Genomic DNA, 20,438 nt, shown 5'->3' on the forward strand with positions numbered 1-20,438 from the left:
AATCTGCATTCATCCCTTGTGGTTGGAGGGTTCCTAGGCGGAAGATGAGGCGCTTTTCCTCCAGGCGTCGTGTTGCCGTGGTCTGGCGATGGAGGAGGCCAAGGACCTGCATGTCCTTGGCAGAGTGGGAGGGGGAGTTAAAGTGTTCAGCCACGAGGCGGTTGGGTTGGTTGGTGCGGGTGTCCCAGAGGTGTTCTCTGAAATGTTCCGCAAGTAGGCGGCCTGTCTCCTCAATGTATAGGAGACCACATCGGGTGCAGCGGATGCAGTAAATGATATATGTGGAGGTGCAGGTGAATTTCTGACAGATATGGAAGGATCACTTGGGGCCTTGGGGGGAGGTGTGGGCGCAAGTTTTGCATTTCTTGCGGTTGAAGGGGAAGGTGCCGGGAGTGGAGATTGGGTTGGTGGGGGATATGGATCTGACGAGGGAGTCACGGAGGGAATGGTCTTTCCGGAACATCCTCCTCATTCCTGAAGAAGGGTTTATGCCCGAAACGTCGATTCTCCTGTTCCTTTGATGCTGCCTGACCTGCTGCGCTTTTCCAGCAACACATTTTTAAGCTCAAAACTGGTGGACTCTATGGATGAGGCCCTGCTGATGAACAGAGGAAAATTGAGTCCTTTTTCCTTGTCATGGGGTACATCTGATCATTTTTGTTTTGGGTCTGACGATTTCATTCTAATGCAACCTGTGACTGTGGGCGATATGCTGAAGAATTCTGCTGAATCTGGCCCAGTTTACCCATGACTCCCTGGAGTATTTTGGACATGAAATTTGCACCTTTGTCTGACTGGATCTCAATGAGCTGACCATAACATGTAAAGAGTTGTGAACAGTCTGATATGGTTATCAGGGGAACAGCCTTTGGGAAATGGTTAACAGTATGGTTAATGATGTTGAAGTCAAAAATCACGTGACACCTGGTTATAGTCCAATAGGTTTATTCTTTGACTTTGTCCATCCAGTCCAACACTGGCATCGTCACATCATGATGTTGAGGGTCAATGAACAGACTGTTCAATTACCAATATCAATGCAAGTGGTAACTTCACTGCAACAGCCACAGTGTTCAATTAGCCATTCTTCATTAACAATTCAAAAACTGATCTATAGATTTTATTTAACTTTTACCTTTTGGTTTCACCTCTTCTCCCTAATCTGTGTGAACAATATGCATGTTAATCTCATTTTATAACTGATGGTCATTCTTGTTTTTAAAAAACTTGGCTAAATTAGCTCTTTTAAAAACTTGAATCTCAGAGTAAAATATCCACATGAGAAAGGATCAACTTTTAAAACAATCTAGTTGTGACCAACTGAGCTGATGGGTGAACTAGGATATTCTGTTTGCAACTGGAATAAATTGAGGGACTTCATCAGGGGTCTGGTCATAACAGTATCACCTACAAAATGTTCAGGAACATTTAACCTCTATTATCTGAACAAACCCTTAAGGGCAGGATGGGAACATGTTCGAACTTCTCTTATGAGTCACACACCATCCTGACGTGTTTGTATATCTCCATTCCTTCATTGTCATTTGGTCAAAATCAAAGTGGCCCCCCCATCTAAAGCATTTTCAACACAAAAACTTCAATGGTTCATGAAGAAGGCCCATCACCATCATCAATTAGGGATTGAGAAATTAGTGCCAGCCTTGCCAGTGTTGCCCAAATCCTGAGAATTATTTTTAAAAGATGATTCAGCTGGAACGTTGCCTCAAAACAGAATAAAGCTTAGAACAGGGATGAAAAACGTTTTAACGAAGTCCCAAATATATCTGTAAACTAAGTTACGTTAGTTGGATGATCAAGTTTAATTTAGTAGGCTGAATGGCCATTTATGTTCTTTATTGCCCATCATACTTGTATTTTGTTGTTGTTAAAATTTGAAGTTTTTTTGGGGGATTTTCCGTGTCCTTTAAGTGTTGGTCAATTTAAAAATATAAACAGTCACTTTATATAAGGTTTCAAGCTGAATTAATATTAACCTGACACTGCTTAAATAACCCATCCAATGCTTCCTTGCTTTAATTTTATCTCCATAGTTCACAGTCCCTGAGATAATAGTTGATCTCTGTCTGGTTTTGAACAAGTGGTATCATAAGTACAAATCAAGTGGAACATCTTAAATAATTCTAGTGTGGAGGAATCAAACCTGTCACCAGAAAGCTGTGTCCAATTTGCAAACAACAGTCCTGTTATTAATGCCAGTTAACCCCATTTTATCTTTTGACACCCAAAAGACTTGCCCTTCCTTGGTCTAGAGGTTAAGGTCACAGCAAGTCAATTGTTGTTGGCCTCAGTCAGCCTGAAACTAAGATGATGATACCCAACACTATTCCTGACATTCTTTAGAGAAATTTCACTAGAGGGAATTGTTTTGATGCTAAGAAAAGCAATGAGCGTAACTTCAAATCATTCCTGCCTTCTATTCAAATTCTATCACTCCATTCATGCATTTCTATTCACTAACAAGGGGCAGTAAAAATCCATTATCCCTGAATGTCAAGATTGATAAATTTTTTTCTGCTTTTTTTTTGCAGATTACTAACTACAACCCCCTGTGTCTTTATAAAACAAAAATTGAAAATGCACAAAATTAGGTCATTTGATGGGTTAAAGCACTTCATCAGCAGTGCTGCAACTGAATACTGACTAGTTTTAGCATATTTCTCTGCATCTTAGAGCATTTGACCAGTAACATCAACATTTCTTTCAGTCTCTGAAACTACAAATTATTTTCTTGCTTTAAAATAAAGTGCTTTTATTAATCTGAAATGCAAAAAATGTGGCGGGAAGTAGGTCTGACTTTTGGTGGAGACAATTTGATGTGTCAGTGGAGGAGGGGTGTAATTTAGATTTTGTGGAATAATATGAAAGGGATAATTGCGAGTTGTAGCTTGTTTTCCATGTCTCTCGAGTTTTGTTTTTAAAGCACTTTGGGAAGACCTATATATTGTTTGGAATATGCTGTGCAATTATTACACTGCTTAATACATAATTAGTTCACTTTGTGTTCATCCAGAAGTTTTTATAACACAAAAAGTGAGGGAATGTGAAACAGAACTGCCATGATATTAAATGCCATTGATGACATTAAATATGACCACATCAGGAGACCAGTTCAGAGTCAGATTAAACATGTGCGTTCATAGATTAGATTTCATGTTACTTAGACTGAAACCTACCAAATCTGTAGATCAGTTCATGAACAGATACAGAGAAAATGCTCATTGAGTGATTTTTCAGATGGGGAGCTATTTAACAGAATAGTTGAGATGGTGATTATACCCAACTTGCCATGGAAACTTTCCAGAATATTTTTCTAGACAAACGGAAGAACTGTGGAGGGATGGATATAAGATTGAAGTGAGCCTCTTAGGATTCCAGACGCTGAATACAAACAAGACACTCGACATAATCATTAGCAAACCCAGGCATCACAAGACATGTGGAAGATTGGCTGTCTGACAGAAGGCAGAGAGTTGGGATAAAAGGTTCTTTTTCGGAATGGCAGCCGGTGACAAGCGGTGTCCTGCAGGGTTCAGTGTTGGGGCCGCAGCTGTATTATATTAATGATCTGGATGAAGGGACTAGGGGCATTCTAGCGAAGTTTGCCAATGATGCAAAGTTAGGTGGACAGGCAGGTAGTACTGAGGAAGTGGGGAGGCTGCAGAAGGATCTAAAGAGTTTGGAAGAGTGGTCCAGGAAATGGCTGATGGAATTCAATGTGAGCAAATGCGAGGTCTTGCACTTTGGAAAAAAGAATACAAGCATGGACTACTTTCTAAACGGTGAGAAAATTCGTAAAGCCAAAGTACAGAGGGATCTGGGAGTGCTAGTTGAGGATTCTCTAAAGGTAAACATGCAGGTTGAATCCGTGATTAAGAAAGCGAATGCAATGTTGTCAATTATCTCAAGAGGGTCGGAATATAAAAGCACTGTTGTACCACTGAGACTTTATAAAGCTCTGGTTAGGCACCATTTGGAGTACTGTGTCCAGTTTTCGGCCCCACACCTCAGGACGGAGACATTTCTTCAGCCAGAGAGTGGTGGGCCTGTGGAATTCATTGCCACAGAGTGCAGTGGAGGCTGGGACGCTAAATGTCTTCAAGGCAGAAATTGATAAATTCTTGATGTCACAAGGAATTAAGGGCTACGGGGAGAATGCGGGTAAGTGGAGTTGAAATGTCCATCAGCCATGATTGAATGGCGGAGTGGACTCGATGGGCCGAATGGCCTTATTTCCGCTTCTATGTCTTATGGTCTTATGGTCTTAAGATACAGTCTTCAAGGAAAGCCCAGCTTTCAACCAGTTTTGTAAGGTATGTGATAGAGAAGGCCATTAGCAGAAGCAGCACAAACAAGCAAAGGCTGATGCAGCTAAAAAGAGCAATTCACTGACCCAATAAACCATGCTTGAGGAATATCTTCAAGCTACAATATAAACCAACTGATGTCCCATTGATGGTGGAACAACCAGAATCTGACAGAATACTGTGAGACAAAGAAGCAAAACTCATGTTTCTCATTGTTAGTCTCGTGGAAAACGTCAATGTTATCACACCATCTGATGTGTTTTCAAAAATTTAAATGATAGAAGTGCCACAAGTGGAAGCAGGCCATTCAGCCCATCAAGTCCACACCAGTCCTCTGAAGAGCATTCCACCTAGACCCAACCCGCTATCCCCATAGCCCTGCACTTTCCATGGTTAACCCACGTAGCCTACGCCTCCTTGGACACTATGGGCAATTTAGCATAGCCAATCCAGCAAACCTGCATGTCTTTAGACTGTAGGAAGAAACCGGAGCACCCAGAGGAAATCCACACAGATAGTTGCCTGAGGGTGAAATTGAACCTGGGTTCCCAGCAGTGAGGCAGCAGCAATAATAACCGAGCGACCATGCCACCATTTGTTATCAGAACACTGGGATTGTTATTGGCTGAGATTAATACAGGGGCTTAACATTATCCTGTCCCTGTGAATTAAAAAGAAACCTGTGAATATACATGGATATGAAAGCCATGTCAAAACCAATGAATGTAAAACTTGCAGTGTACAATTCAACATGCAGGGTCAATAGTGCTGGATTGCAAGTACCATCAATTCTCCTGGAAGTTACTATGTTCCACCTCATAGACACTGTTAGACAGCAATTATAGGTTTAACAATATGTTGTGACCCGACAGTAAATACAATCCATGGAATCTGTCAGAAATAAAACAACTAATCAAGTTCAAAACCTTTCTCTATCAGTTCAATTCGTGACTTAAGATTGAAATATCCAAAATGTCTTGAGGAAAATTGGCAATTTAAAGGGAGGTGCAATACTGCAGTCCTTGTTTTTACCCAATTTAAAGAGAGGTGCAATACTGCAATTGATGAAGAACACAAGCCATGCCAGTGATCCACCCCATAAGTTCAGTATCCACCCAAGAGATAAATTGCAGATCGAGCTAGACAAGATGGAGCAAGATGGAACCATGATAAAAGAATACAGGAGCGCACAGACTGGTCAAATAATATACATCATGCTGAAGGATGGATCTTTGAGAATATGCTTTGATCCACAGCACCAAAGTGTTACAAAATAGTACTGTTAGAAGACACATATTTTGGCGAAGAAAATCTGGAATTAAGAATATTCTTACGACCATGAAACCATTGTCAAATGTCATCTGGCTCACTAATGTCCTTCAAGGAAGGAAGTCTACAATCCTCACCTGGTCAGGCCTACATGTGACTCCGGAAACACAGCAATGTGTTTGACTCTCAACTGCCTTCTGAAATTGCCACTCTTGTATCAATTGCTTAAAAAGTCTCAACAAAGAAATGAAACCGGACGGACCATCCGGCATCAACCTAGGCATCGAGAAAGATGGCAGAAACGTATTTGCTGACTCTGCATTCTTTCTTACTAACATTTGGGGGCTAGTGCCAAAATTAGGAGAGTTATCTCACAGACTAGTAAAGCAACAGCCAGACATAATATTCTTATGCAATCATGCTTTTCAGATAATCTCCCAGACACTATCATTAGCAGCTTCGATATCACCCAGAGAGTTGCCCTAGGAGTCCTCAGCATTTACTCTGAACCCCATGAAGTCTCATTGTTTGACATTAAACATGGGCAAGGAAATGACCACATATCGTCCTCCTTCAGCTGATTAATCAGTATTGCTTCACGTTGAGCAACATATGGAAGAAGTACTGAGGGTAGCATAGGTGCAATATGTACTCTGAGTGAGGGATTTCAATGGCTCGGCAGCAGCACTACTGATTGAGATGGTCAGGTCCTAAAGGTCATATATGATAGACTGGGACTGCAACACGTGGTAAGGGAACCAACAAGAGGGAAAAATATACTTGATCTCAACCTTACCAATTTCCGAGTGGCAGATACATATGTCCATGACAGTATCGATAAGAGTGACACATGCGCACACCTTGTGAAGATGTGGTCCCGTCTTCATATTGAGAATACCCTCCATACTATTGTGTGCCACTGTCACTGTTCTAAATAGAACAGACCTCAAACAGATTTAGCAACTCAAGATGGGAAATCTGGAACCAACTGTGGGCCATCAACAGCAGCAAAACTGTAATCCAGCACAATCTGCATCTCATGGCCCATGGCATATCCCCGCTCAACAATTAACATCAAACCAGGGATCAGCAATGGTTCAATGGAGAATGCCGAAGGGCATGCCAGCAGCAGCACCAGGCATATCTAAAAATGAGGTAACGACCTTGTGAAGCTACAAAACAGGACTGCGTACATGCCAAACAGCTTAAGCAGCAAGTGATAAACAGAGCTAAGTGGTCCCACACTCCCACTCAGCCGAGGACATGGAGGTCCTGGGCCTCCTTCACCGCCGCTCTCTCACCACCCGACGCTCCCCACCCCCATCCTCCTCTCATTTATCTCTCCACCCTTCATGCACTCTGCCTGTAGTCCTGATGAAGGGCTTTTGCCCAAAGCGTTGATTTTCCTGCTCCTTGGATGCTGTCTGAACTGCTGTGCTTTTCCAGCACTACTCTAATCTAGAATCTGGTTTCCAGCATCTGCAGTCATTGTTTTTACCTAAGTGGTCCCACAACCAACAGATCAGATCTAACAAAAACATTGCTTAAAAAGCTCAGCATATCTAGCAGCATCTGTGGAGAGAAATCAAAGTTAACGTTTCAGGTCCAGTGACCTTACTTCAGAACAATGATTTGTTTTCAATAAAATTAAGAGTTGAACTTAACTAAGGGATTGCTGAAATATTTGATGTATAGGTGGTTCTTCATCTACTTTATATAGCACTGAGATGCAGCGTAATGGTATTTGAATTGTCAATGGACTTTCACTTTTATTGAAATCTCGATGGTTGTTAAATGCAGTGTGCCAAATGCAGTTGGTCTAGATTGCAGCAACTCACTAACTTAGAACCTGGCCTTTTGTGGATCATAGACAATCCTGAAGAGTTTCTAGATGCAGCAGATCAGCTCAGCTTTAAGAAGGTGCTTCCTCGAGATGAGCGGAGATTCAAGGCTGCAGATATTGATGGAGACATGGTGGCCACCAGAGAGGAGTTCACAGCCTTTCTTCACCCAGAGGAGTTTGAGCACATGAAAGAAATTGTTATATATGTAAGTAAGAAGTTTCCTTTGTGCTGTTGAATGTGTGTATAGAATTGGACAATTGCAGCAAAGAGGAAGGTCATTTGACCATTGTGACTGTATCAGACCTTTGAATTAAAAGGTGAAATAGGCAAATGCTCTTTTTTAAATAACCAGCAAAGACATTTTCGATATCTCATTTTCTGTGACCTTTGGAGTGCAGAATATCAACTCAAATGCTTTATTTTTCAAGAATTTTAAAGCATTAAATTGCTTAATTTGGCTATTGGTCTCATCTCATTTGGAAGGTGCTAACAATGAATTCAGACTGCAGCATGAATTCTTGTTCAGAACTTATTTCCTTCTGATCCTCCTCACCAACCTCCAAAGCCTTCCCTTCCCAACCACAAAAACTAACACCCACATCTCAGTGCTGATTGTACCATGAGGGCTACTGTTGGTGGAAGGTTTTCCATTTTGGGACATTCAGGGTGGTGCTAAGTTGCCCCCACGTCACTTGACAGGAACTAGGCACCACATATACCCTTATTAATTATACCATTCTCAAAAGAACCAAACATGTGTTCCCATAAAAATAAAAGAAACACTGAAAATACAGCAACAAAGCCCAGACTAAGCAAACAGGAACCTTAAACAAGAACTTGTGATGGTATTGACCCTGCTTATAAATCAGCCACTTGCATTAGGTGGCAGTAGACTTTGCCTGCCTCCTATTCTTCCCACACAAACCTCATCGACAGCGTCCTTTTACCTAAAAGCTATTCTTATACTATTAACCTTGAGTAGGTATGTGTCCCATCTTCTCCAATTTTGACCACCAGATGGAACCTTTAATTGTGCTATAAATGTTCTGCTCAGAATTTATTTGCTAAGTGTATATAAACCACTCTTTTTTTCTTCTACATGATCCCAGTTCAGTAGAAAGGTCTTCTACTACAACAGTTAATGGATCATTTCCCAACTGCTACACTTTATTTAATAGTTACATTGATTAATCCATGCTGCTTGATTGGAACAATTAGATCTTGTTGCTGAAGACATTCTTGCTACTTAACAATGGTAAGGTAATGACACCTCCTTGTTTTTCAATTGCTTATATGGTAAATGAAAGATTTTTTTTTATTATAGCTAGTAATTCTTAAACCGATAAATGAGAACAATTGTGCATTTAGTTTAACTAACGTGTATTTGTTGTTGGTCTAAATGGAAGTATGTAGCCAGATATGGCAAAGCAAGGTCTAGAGGGTGGTGCTTGATTTGGTCTTCAGATACGGTCAATCTGAATTAGAGGCTTAATCTATGAAATTCAATAGAAATAATCCAAGTACAGAATTCTGAATGCATTAAATGTCTTTCTCCACCATTCTATAATGTCCCTGGCGGGGACAACATTTGTGTATAATTCTGATCCAATCATTAACTGTACTGTTAATCATCTTTCTCCTGCATAAGACAGGCACAGTCATCCCTTTCGCATGTAACCTTTCAGAGTTTGTCAGCTTTTAACTTAAACTTTCACTCAGCCAACATCATAAGACAAGGTTATCTTGTTGTTAACACATTACAGTCGCCACATTTGATACAAAAATAGGCTGGGAAGTTGCAATGAATAAATAAGAATTTTACAAATTGATATGGTTGGATGAATGGGCCAAAACTTGGCAGACAAAGTTTAACATTGATAAGTGTGAGGTTATCTATTTGGTCAGAGGAATATAAAGGAAACATTATCTAAATGGAGAGAAACCTCAGAATGCTTCAGTGCTGAAAGATCTGAGTGTCCTGACACATGAATTGCAGAAGACTATTATGCAGGCAATAGAAAGGCAAATGGAATTTTAGCATTTGGTGCCCTTATTTGAGGAGGAAGGCAGTTGCATTGGAGACAGTCAAGAAGGTTCACTAGGTTGATTCCAGAAATGAGGAGTTTGTTTTATGAAGAGAGAGTGAACAAATTAGGCTTTTGCTCTCTGGAGCTTAGAAGAATGAGAGAGGACGTAATTTAGATTGACAAAGTACATGTAGAAAAGATGTTTCCTCATGTGGGACAATCTAAAATGAGAGGTCATCGTTTTAGGAATAAAGAGTTTCAAATTTACAACAGAGATGAGAAGTTGCTTCTCTCAAAGAATCATGAATCTGTGGAATTGATTACCCATGAGTGCAGGGGGTAAACATTGAGTAAATTTAAGTAGGAGAGCGATAGATTTTTACTTAGTAATGGGTTGATGGGATGTGGAAAGTGAGCAGGAGAGAGATGAAGATGAAATCAACCATGATTTTGTTTCAAATGGTGGAACAGGCTTGAATAACTAAATTGGCTACTCCTGCTCTGACTTTTTATGTTGGCTGGGGGAGAAAGAGAGCTTCTTCAAGGAAGGCATCCTTGTAAGAGGATTTGCAGTAGGTTGAAATCTTTGAGGAGAAAGTGAGGTCTGCAGATGCTGGAGATCAGAGATGGAAATGTGTTGCTGGAAAAGCGCAGCAGATCAGGCAGCATCTAGGGAACAGGAGAATCGACGTTTCGGGCATTCCTGAGAAGGGCTAATGCCCGAAACGTCGATTCTCCTGTTCCCTAGATGCTGCCTGACCTGCTGCGCTTTTCCAGCAACACATTTCCATCTCTGATCTCCAGCATCTGCAGACCTCACTTTCTCCTTTTTATGTTGGCTGTTGATTGTGGAAACTTGCTGTGCACAGATTGGCTGCAGCATTTCCTACAATACATTTTAAAACTACTTCATTGGCTGTACTGCAGTTTGTAATGTCCTGAGTTCATGCAACACTGTATAGAACCACAGTAATATGGTTTATAAAACACTGATTTGGCTACAACAGGCCATTCATTTTTGCATAATTATACTCTTAATCTTCAAGTTTGATATTTACCCTAACATCTCTAGTTTCGTCTCAGGTGGTGGGTCCTTTCCTAAGAATTTTTCATTATTATAGGAATATACCAATTCTGATTATTCTGAAATATTCTCATAAGTGTCTAACACTGCTTCTCAATGATCTATCCTTTAGATAAAAATCCCTAGTTACTCTAGCCAGGTCAGATTTCATCCACACGTAATGCCCTTATTTAGGATAGAAGTATTAATCATTAGGATCTTTATATGTTTCAATCAAGTCACGTTTTTACATTTCTAAACTCTAGCAGATATAAACCTACCCTCTTCAACATTTCCTTATAAAACAATGTGCTCTTCTGGCTATTAGTCTGGTAAATCTTCTCTAAATTGCTTCCAATGATTTACATCTTTCCTTAATTGAGATGACCAATGCAGCACACAGTAGAATCATAGAGACGTACAGCACGGAAACAAATCCTTCGGTACAACTTGTCCATGCCGACCAGATATCCCAACCTAATCTAGTACCATTTGCCAGCACTTGGTCCATACCCCTCTAAACCCTTCCTATTCATATACCCATGCATTTTAAATGTTGCAATTGTACTAGCCTCCATCACTTCCTCTGGCAGCTCATTCCATACATGCACCACCCTATCCGTGAAAAAGTTGCTTCTTAGATCCCTTTCATGTCTTTCTCCTCTCACCCTAAACGTATGCCCTCTAGTTCTGAATTCCCCCACCCCAGGGAAAAGACCTTGTCTCTTTATCCTATCCATGCCCCTCATGAGTTTATAAATCTCTGTGAGGTCATTCCTCAGCCTTCGACACTTCAGGGATAACAGCTCCAGCCTATTCAACCTCTCCCTATAGCTCAAATCCTCCAACCCTGGCAACATCCTTGTAAATCTTTTGTGAACCCTTTCAAGTTTCACAACATCCTTCCAATAGGAAGGAGACCAGAATTGCACGCAATATTCCAAAAATGACTGAACCAATGTCCTGTACAGCCGCAATGTGACCTCCCAACTCCTGGACTCAATACTCTCACCAATAAAGGAAAGCATACCAAACGCCTTCTTCACTATCCTACCTACCTGCGACTCCACTTTCAAGGTGCTATGAACCTGCACTCCAAGGTCTTTTTGTTCAGCTACACTCTTTAGGACCTAAGTGTATAAGTTCTGCTAAGATTGCTTTCCCAAAATTAAGCACCTAGCATTTATCTGAATTAAACTCCATCTGCCACTTCTCAGCCCATTAAACCATCTGATCAAGATTCCATTGTAGTCTGAGGTAACCTTCTTCGCTGTTCACTACACCTCCACTTTTAGTGTCAGTCTGAAAACTTACTAACTATACCTCCTATGTACATATCCAAATCATTTATATAAATGATGAAAAGCCATGGACCCAACACCAATCCTTGTGGTACTCCACTGGTCACAGGTCTCCAGTACTCCAATGCAGTGTCACCAGTATCATATACAACTGAAAATAACCTCCATACATTTGCATTCAATTTCCCCAACAGCAAAGGATTGCATTCTAATAGCTTTCCGAATTACTTGCCGTATTTGCATTTTTTTTGTAATTCATGCATGAGGACATCCAGACCTCTCTGCAAGTCAGAGCTGTGCAATCTTTCGCCATTTAGATAATATGCTTTTTTGTTTTTCCTGCTAAAATGGACAATTTCACATTTTTCCACATTATATCCCATTTGCCTCATCTTTACCGATTGGCTTAACATATAAAGAAGTTACATTCAATACCTTCAAATCTAAAGATTTTTAAAAATTAAAGCTGATGCATCAATTATCTCACTCACTACTTCTTTTAAGGTCTTTAAATTAAGTGGAACAAAATGACCAGGTGTTTCTTCCCCTCTCTGAATTGTCACAAAGCCTTCAACGGAGCATACCGAAGAGTTTGCCTTGGATCGCTGTCAGTCCAGAAGCTCTCACATTCTGTAGCTGCAACACAATACTTTTGATGGTGTACTGATAGATTAAATTTAATTTTTAATCAATCAAAATTGATAATTGCTATTCTTCGCCACAATATGGGCAGATCAGTTGCAGGTGGAATTTAACCTTGAAGAGTGAGAGGTGATACACTTTGGAAGAAATAACAGGACATGGAAATACTCAATGAATGGCACGACATGAGGAAGCTTAGAGGAACAGAGGGCACTTGACCTCAAATCCCTTAAGGTGCTAGAGTATGTTAATAGGGTACTTATGAAGGCACAGGACACGTCTTTATCAGTCATGACATAAATTTTAGGCGCGTGGGAGATTATGTTGGAGGTGTACAAATCATTGATTAGACCATAGCTGGAATACTGTGTTCATTTCTGGTCGTCTCATTATAGGAATGATGTGATTGCACTGAAGGGCATGCAGAAAGTATTCACCAGGATGATGCCTTGGTTAAGTGACTTTAATTATGAAGAGAAGCTGGATGGGTTTGAAAACAAAAACAAAAGTTGCTGGAAAAGCTCAGCAGGTCTGGCAGCATCTGTGCAGAGAAATCAGAGTTAATGTTGCGGGTCCAGTGACCCTTCCTTGGAACTGTTTTCTCTGCACAGGTGCTACCAGATCTGCTGAACTTTTCCAGCAACTTCTGTTTTTGTTTCTGATTTACAGCAGCCACAGTTCTTTTGGTTTTTAAGTGGATATTTTTGGGTTGTTTTGTTTAGAACAGACAAGGCTGGGAGTGAAAGGGCGAATGCTCATTGAGATATATAAGATTACGAGGGGCATGGACAGGATGGATAGGTATCAGCTGTTCCCCTTAGTTGAAGGGGGAATAATAAAGGAGGAGGGGGGAGGATTTTAAGGTGAAAGACAATAGGTTTAGAGGGGATTTGAGAAACAATGTTTTCACAGAGGCTGGTGGGAATCTGGAATGCATTACCTGTGAGGGGAGCAAAGGCTTTCTAGCTAATGATCAAGACCCCTGTCACCTCCATTAAAAAGCCTCTAACCACAAGAATTCTCTCTGAATTTCTTTATTGTATTAATTAGTGACTATCTTTTATTTGTGATCCCTGCTTTAGGTCTCCCCAAATGTGGAAAATTTCAATGTTTACATCAAAACCATTCATATTTTCAGCCTGCTTATTCCTTCCGATTATTTTAACTCCCCCTGCAACTGCCCTGTTCAGTTGTAGATTGAGTATTATAACTGTGAATAATGGTGTGCATTCTCCATGACAGTGCTTCTAATAACCAGAATCCATTAGCCAAACAATCAGCACTCTCTCTTTTCATGTATTGTTAAATATTGGTTTTCTCCTTGAATTGGTATTTCTTGTGAATTGTCCTGATGAGTGCATGAGAAAAAGCTTTGACAAAATGTATCTTTTTAAAAATATTCCAGTTATGTCGCATTAGACAATGATTTGACCATCACAACAGTGACCATAGAGGAGTCTATGGTTGGCTGCTGCATCACATACATTGACTTGTCATCAGACTGCAATGTATGTGATGTTTGGAAACAGCAATAACAGCTTGCATTTATATATTACCACTAATGTAGCAAAACATCTGTAGATGCATTTTGGTAGTAGGTTATCAAAATATGATACTGAGCTATATAAGAAGACATTAAGCCAGCAGATTGGTCAAACAGGTAGATATTAAGGAATGCCCCTTAAGGGAGGATACTGGCAGAAATGCAAAGAGATTTAGGGAGGAAATGCCAGTGTTTTGTGCCTAAGTAGCTGAATACAACAATCAAGGTTACAAAGGTAAAGAGGGATGAGGCCACTGAAAATAAAGTGCTTTGCAATGACCTGATATTATGAAATGTGCAACACATGACATCCTCAGAGCTCTCAGTAGTGTGCTGTGGGAACAATGTTTCCTGTTGTAGGAAAAGCTATAATTTAGCATCACTTTCAAAACAAAGGATCGACCTTTTTTAAGACTGATATAAGGAGACTTTCCTTTCTGAGCATCATGAGTCTTTGGAAATCTGTTCCTCAAAAGGCAGTGGAAATGGTGTCTGAATATTTTTATGGATTAGCAAGGAGATGAAAGGATATAGAGAGTAGGCAGGAATATGGAGTATCAGATAAGCCATGATTTTATGGGATGGCAGAGGAGGCTAGAGGGACTGAGTGGCCCACATCTCCTAATTTGTATGTTCTTATGAATGCAAGTTTTTCTATGTATCATCAGTAACTGTATTTACAAAGTGCTTTTATTACTAGGAAACACTTGAAGATATTGATAAGAATGAAGATGGATTTGTTGATGAGGATGAGTACATTGGTAAGCAATGATGCCTTTTGAATCACTTACTACAACCCAATCATTAGACTCTGATGATTTTCGTAGAATCACTTGTAATCAAAATGAAACACTGGAGGGTGTCTTTTCCCCGATGTAGCAGCAGTGCCCTCTGCAGTAATGGGAGGAATGGCAGACTCCAGATTTTTTAAAAAATTGAAATTTCTGTGCTTCTACATTTCCTTACCAACAATTTCAGCAGCTGACATTGGACAAAACAAACTGTGGGAGATTAGAGATTTTTTAAAATTGCTTGTTGTGATCTGAATGTATTGCATGGAAGAGAGCTGGAAGCAAATTTAATAGATTTCACCAGGGAATTGAATAAACCTCATTGAAAGGAAAGTCATTGCAGGACTAAGAAGGAAGAACAATGTGTAGAAATAACTCCATGGCTTTTTCAAAGGGCTGACAAAAGCTCATTAGCCAAAAGACTTCCATCAATGTTGTATCATTCTGTAAATTCCAGCAGTATCATAAAGGTTTAGACTACAATTAAATGACTAAGATTTACACTTTCCCTCTATGATTGAAATCAACCTGACCGATTTACTAGTTTTGCTTGTTGTGGCTTAGTGAAACACAAGCAAGAACTCCATGTTCATTTCTGAACACATTGAAAAATTTCACTGAATACATTTTGAAGGGTTTTCAATGAACAGTAGTCTGTGTCTGATGAGTTGTGTATTCAGTGTGACATTACATTCAATAACTAACATAAATACAAATGCCAAAAGAAAGATCTGGCATTTATGTAGCGCCTTTCATTATTTTAGTGTTCCACATTTTATAATATAGTTCCTGTTGTCATGGAAGAAACATGACAGTAAATTTGGGCCCAGCAAGGTCCCTCAAGTGGCAAAATGACAGAAACAGGACAATATGCTCTAATAATTTTGATTGAAAGATAATTACATTTTAATATTGTATATACATAAATAAAGGAAAAATGAATTATTTTGACTTTTGACTTGGCTGATGAATATTTCAATTTGTGCTGACACTAGTTCTCTATTGAAGATTTGAAGTAAAATGCTGTTCTTAGAGCAGCCTGGAATATCACTGAAGCCATTTCAGCTTTACTGAGACCTTTATGGCCAAATCTTATGGGGTCACAGTGACATAGTGATAATGTTGCTGGACTTTGTAATCCAAAATCTCAGGCCTGTATTCTGGACTCAAGGATTTGAATCAAACCGTGCCAGATGGTGAAATTTGAATTCAATAAGAAGTTGGAATAATGGCAATCATATAATTACCATCAATTGTTGTAAGAAACCATCTGGTTCATTAAAGTCTTTTGAGAATGAAATCTGTTGTCTTACCTGGTCGTGACTCCATACCCACAGCAACTGTCCTCTGGGCAAATAAGGATAAAAATTAGAGTGAAATCTGGTCAAAATTTAAAAAAAAGGATTGGATTAAGAGAGAGAGTGAAAAAGGGATAGAGAGTTAAAGTAAGAAAGGACTAATAAATATATTTCCAAAAAAAAAGTCAAAAAGGAAAGTAAAACACTACATTTGGTATTTTTAGACTTTTTTTACCAGAGGATCGCAACTTGAAAGAATGAGACTTCATGTACAATTGCCACTTATTAACAATAGACATGTTTTTAACAGGTACTTGTTTTAAGTATAAGCCTTACATTTTATGGTGAGTTTAATTGAACACTATCAGCAAATCTAGCCCAAATTCTTAAAAATAATGAAGAGACCACTTTTAGAATACTGCATACAATTCTGGTTGTCCTGCTATAGGAAGGATGTTGTTAAACTTTAGAGGGTGCAGAAAAGATTTATAAGGATGTTGAGTCATTTGGAGAGGCTGAATAGGCTGGAGCTATTTTCTCTGGACCCTTGGAGACTGAGGGGTGACCTCATAGAGGTTTATAAAACAATGAGAGGCAAGGAGAGGTGACTAGCCAAATTCTTTTTCCTAGGGTGGGGGAGCTCAAAACTAGACAGCATTGGTCTAAGGTAAGAGGGGAAAGAATTACAAAGGATCTGAGGATGGTACATGTATGGAATGAGCTGCCAGAGGAAGTGGTGGAGGCAGGTACAATTGCAACATTTAAAAGGCATCGGATGGGATATGAATAGGAAGAGTTTAGAAGGATATGGGCCAAAAGCTGGCAAATGGGAGTAGGTTAGTTTGGGTTGTCTGGTCGGCACAGATGAATTAGACTGAAGGTTCTGTTGGATTAGCAATTCATTATATACTGCTTGTTTTCCTGACCTTGTTGGGCAACTTGTTAATAACTGTGTGCTTGTTTCTATCCTAATATTTTTAAAAAACAAATTTGCCCATTGTTCTTGGTTGAGTTAGACCCATGAATTCCTCAAAGGCCTTCTGTTGGCTATCTTGACTGGGTTTGCTGCGTGAGGTCGGCAACAGTTTAACACAAGGCACCAAGAATAAAGTGAATTTCACATTGTGTAGTAAATTGTTAAGTAATTGTGATTACCTCTCAATAACAAAGAATACCTAAAAACATTGATTTTACCACATACATACATATGTAGTAAACCTAACCCTCATACATATAGCATCTTTAAAAAGGAAAGCATCCTAAGACACTTCACAGGAGTGTTATCAAACAAGTTCAGACACTGAACCCTATAGGGAGATGTTGGGTTAAGTGACAAAGAATATTTTCAAAGAATTAGTTTGAAAGTAGTGTCCTAAAGGAGGAAAGTTAAGTTTAGGGAGTGAATTCCAGATGTTAGGGTTTTCAGCAGCTTAAAATGCAGCCATTGGTGGATCAGTGAAAATAACTTAAAGACCAAAATTTGAAAAGTGCAGAAATCTGTACCAGGATGACAGGAAGCTGCAAGTACAGGCAGGATCCAGGTAATGGAGAGATTTGAAAATTAGGAGGTGATTTTAAAAATTGAAGAATTGCTGTAATGCGAGTCATTCAAATTCGCGAGCACAGGAGTGATATGTGAACAAGCCTCAGTATGAGTTAGAATAGACAGTGATTTCACATTAATTAATTTCACAGTAATTAAATTCCATTCAGGGCCATTAGCTACCTGTAATTGCTCCGTAGTTGTCATCAGGTGCTGAAATGTGAACAGTGGTGGCTGCTTTCTTTCTATGAGTATGCAGACTACCTTCATCCCATACATACTGAACATATTAAACATATGCAGCAAAATGAACCAATCTAATGGAGCACATCAACTTAAATTATTTTTACATTGTGAAAATGCTTGATTTTAATTAATGGAACAAATTAGAAGGTAAAATCTCTCCCAAGGTTTTTTTTTCCTTCTCTTGTTTCTAAGGTATAGAACCAGACTTCCCAAACCGTACCACTAACTCAATGAGTAATTATGTACTGGTTAGTCAGACACTGACCCATTCAGAATTATTCATTCTTAGAAAGAAAACAATTATATTTAGAACAAAAGTATTGCAGTATTCTCAGGTGAAAGATATGTTGTCACACAAAGAAATAACAAAGGCTGAAATTAACAGCTAGTGTTTTCAGGGTACTTTTATTTTTTATTAGGAAAACTATTGGCATAGTCAGCTGTTGGAGCATAATCTTGTAGCTGCTGATAATTACAAAATATAAATTACACCAACCTTACTTGCTAGCATCTTCCTGATTTTGCCCTATTGGTTTTGCTGTGGCTTAAATGATTCTATGACTGTGAAGGGGAGGATACACAATAATTGCCAAGTCCTATTCCTACTTCGTAAGAGTATTATCAAAAAAACATTTCACATCGACTCACCAAAGGAAGTATTGGGATAGGTGACCAAAGCTTGGTGAAAGGTGGAATTTCCATCCTAAATCTCTCCAAGTTAAGGCTCTAGGCAGCAATTAGGGCCACTAAGCATGAAGTGATTAAAAGTGGAACTTAGAGTTTCTCGTGGAATAATGATGTCCCTACCTCTGAACCAAGAGATCTGCGTTCAAGTCTCACCTGCTCCAGGAGGTTGATTAATAGTATTTAAAAATGAGGTTGGGAGTGTTTGCAAGTTGAAAAATAGACTCTTGTAGCACAGTATCAGTGTCCCTATCTCTAAGCCAAATGTCCCGGGTTCAGTTCCAGATGTGTATAATAACATCGCTGAACAGGTTAATTAGAAAATATCTACAAATGGGCCAGAGTGAAGGTGTGCAGAGATTTTGCATGGTTACAGGAAAGCACGAGATTTCAGAGGTGGAGTGGGGCAAAGCCATGAGGAACTTGAATACAGGAATGAAAGTTATAAAATTAAGGCATTACTGGGCCATGAGCCAGTGTACGTCAATGGGGACATGAGTGCTGGAAGAACAAGATCTCTCCTGCATGCATATTTTGAGTTTGATGGCACTGGATTCATGGGGCTACTCAGACTCGTTTTCCTACTCTTTCAGCTGATATGTATGCACAAGAAGAAGGTGTTCCTGAGCCTGAATGGGTCAAAACAGAGCGGGAGCAGTTTTCTGATTTCCGTGACATAAACAAGGATGGAAAGATGGACAAGTCTGAAATCAAACATTGGATCCTCCCGGAGGATTATGACCACGCACAGGCTGAAGCTAGACATCTCGTCTACGAATCTGACAAGAACGGAGTGAGTAAAAATATATACCTGCATGTCTACAGTGGCTCTACACTTAGGATCATAGAAGTTTATGATACAGAAAGACACCATTTGGTCTATTGCTCATGTGCCAATTCTTTGAAAGATTTGCCCAATTTAACCACTCAACCCAACTTTTGTCCCTTATTCTGGAAAATTAGCCTATTTCAAGTACATATCCAGTTGTTTTTTAAAAGCTCCCATTTCAAAACTCCTGTGTATGCACAACCTTCTCAATTTCCCTCTAATTTTTTTGCCATTTAGTTTTATGCATGATTTTGATTACCAACCCACTTGCAGTGGAAATAGTTTTTCTCCAGACTTTCTCCATCGAAACCCCTCATTATTCTGAAAGCCTCAATCAAATTACCTTCTTCACCTTGTCTGTTTCAAAGTGACCAATCCCAGTTTCTCCAGTCTCCCCACACAACTGAAGCCCATTATCCCTGGTATCATGATGGTCAACTCTGCTAACCCCGTCCGAGGCGTTTACACACTTGCTAAAAACTTATGCCCAAATTGAACTCCTGTCATGGCCGAGTCAGTGAGTAGTAAAAATTTAATATGACTTTCTTCTTTTATTTTTGTATTCAGTGCTGCTGTTTCCAAAGCCAGGTTTCCAATATGCTGTCCTATCTGCCTTATATACCTGCCCTTCAAACTCAAAGACTTATGAATGTGTTCCATTTGATGTTCTTGTCATAGGGTCATAAAGTCATACAGCATGGAAACAGACCCTTTGATTCAACTCATCCATGCTGACCAGATTTCTCAAACTAAAGTAGTCCCTGCATTTGGACCATAACCCTTTAAATCCTTCGTGTTCATGTACCTGTCCAGATGTCTTTTAAATGTTATAACTGTATCTGCATTTAGCACTTCCTCTGGCAGTTCATTCCATATATGAATCTGTGTGAAAATGTTGTCCAGTAGGTCCATTTTAAATCTTTCTCCTCTCACCTAAAATATATTCCCTTGTTTTCAATTCTCCCACATTAGGGAAAGACCTTTGCTGTTCACCTTATTTATGCTACTCATGATTTTATAAACCTCTGTAAGG

General features: G+C 39.5%; 1 protein-coding gene across 1 annotated transcript in view; it reads left to right on the forward strand.

Annotated features, from left to right (window-relative positions):
• rcn1 (reticulocalbin 1, EF-hand calcium binding domain) overlaps positions 1-20,438 on the forward strand; it is a 51,330-nt gene that overhangs the window by 22,216 nt on the left and 8,676 nt on the right. The window contains exons 4-6 of the mRNA XM_043705575.1: positions 7,465-7,643; positions 14,715-14,775; positions 19,170-19,369. Of these exons, the coding sequence (XP_043561510.1) occupies positions 7,465-7,643; positions 14,715-14,775; positions 19,170-19,369 (440 nt within the window). The remainder of the gene's footprint in view (positions 1-7,464; positions 7,644-14,714; positions 14,776-19,169; positions 19,370-20,438) is intronic.

Source organism: Chiloscyllium plagiosum, chromosome 16, assembly GCF_004010195.1.
Source record: "Chiloscyllium plagiosum isolate BGI_BamShark_2017 chromosome 16, ASM401019v2, whole genome shotgun sequence".
NCBI lineage: Eukaryota > Metazoa > Chordata > Chondrichthyes > Orectolobiformes > Hemiscylliidae > Chiloscyllium > Chiloscyllium plagiosum.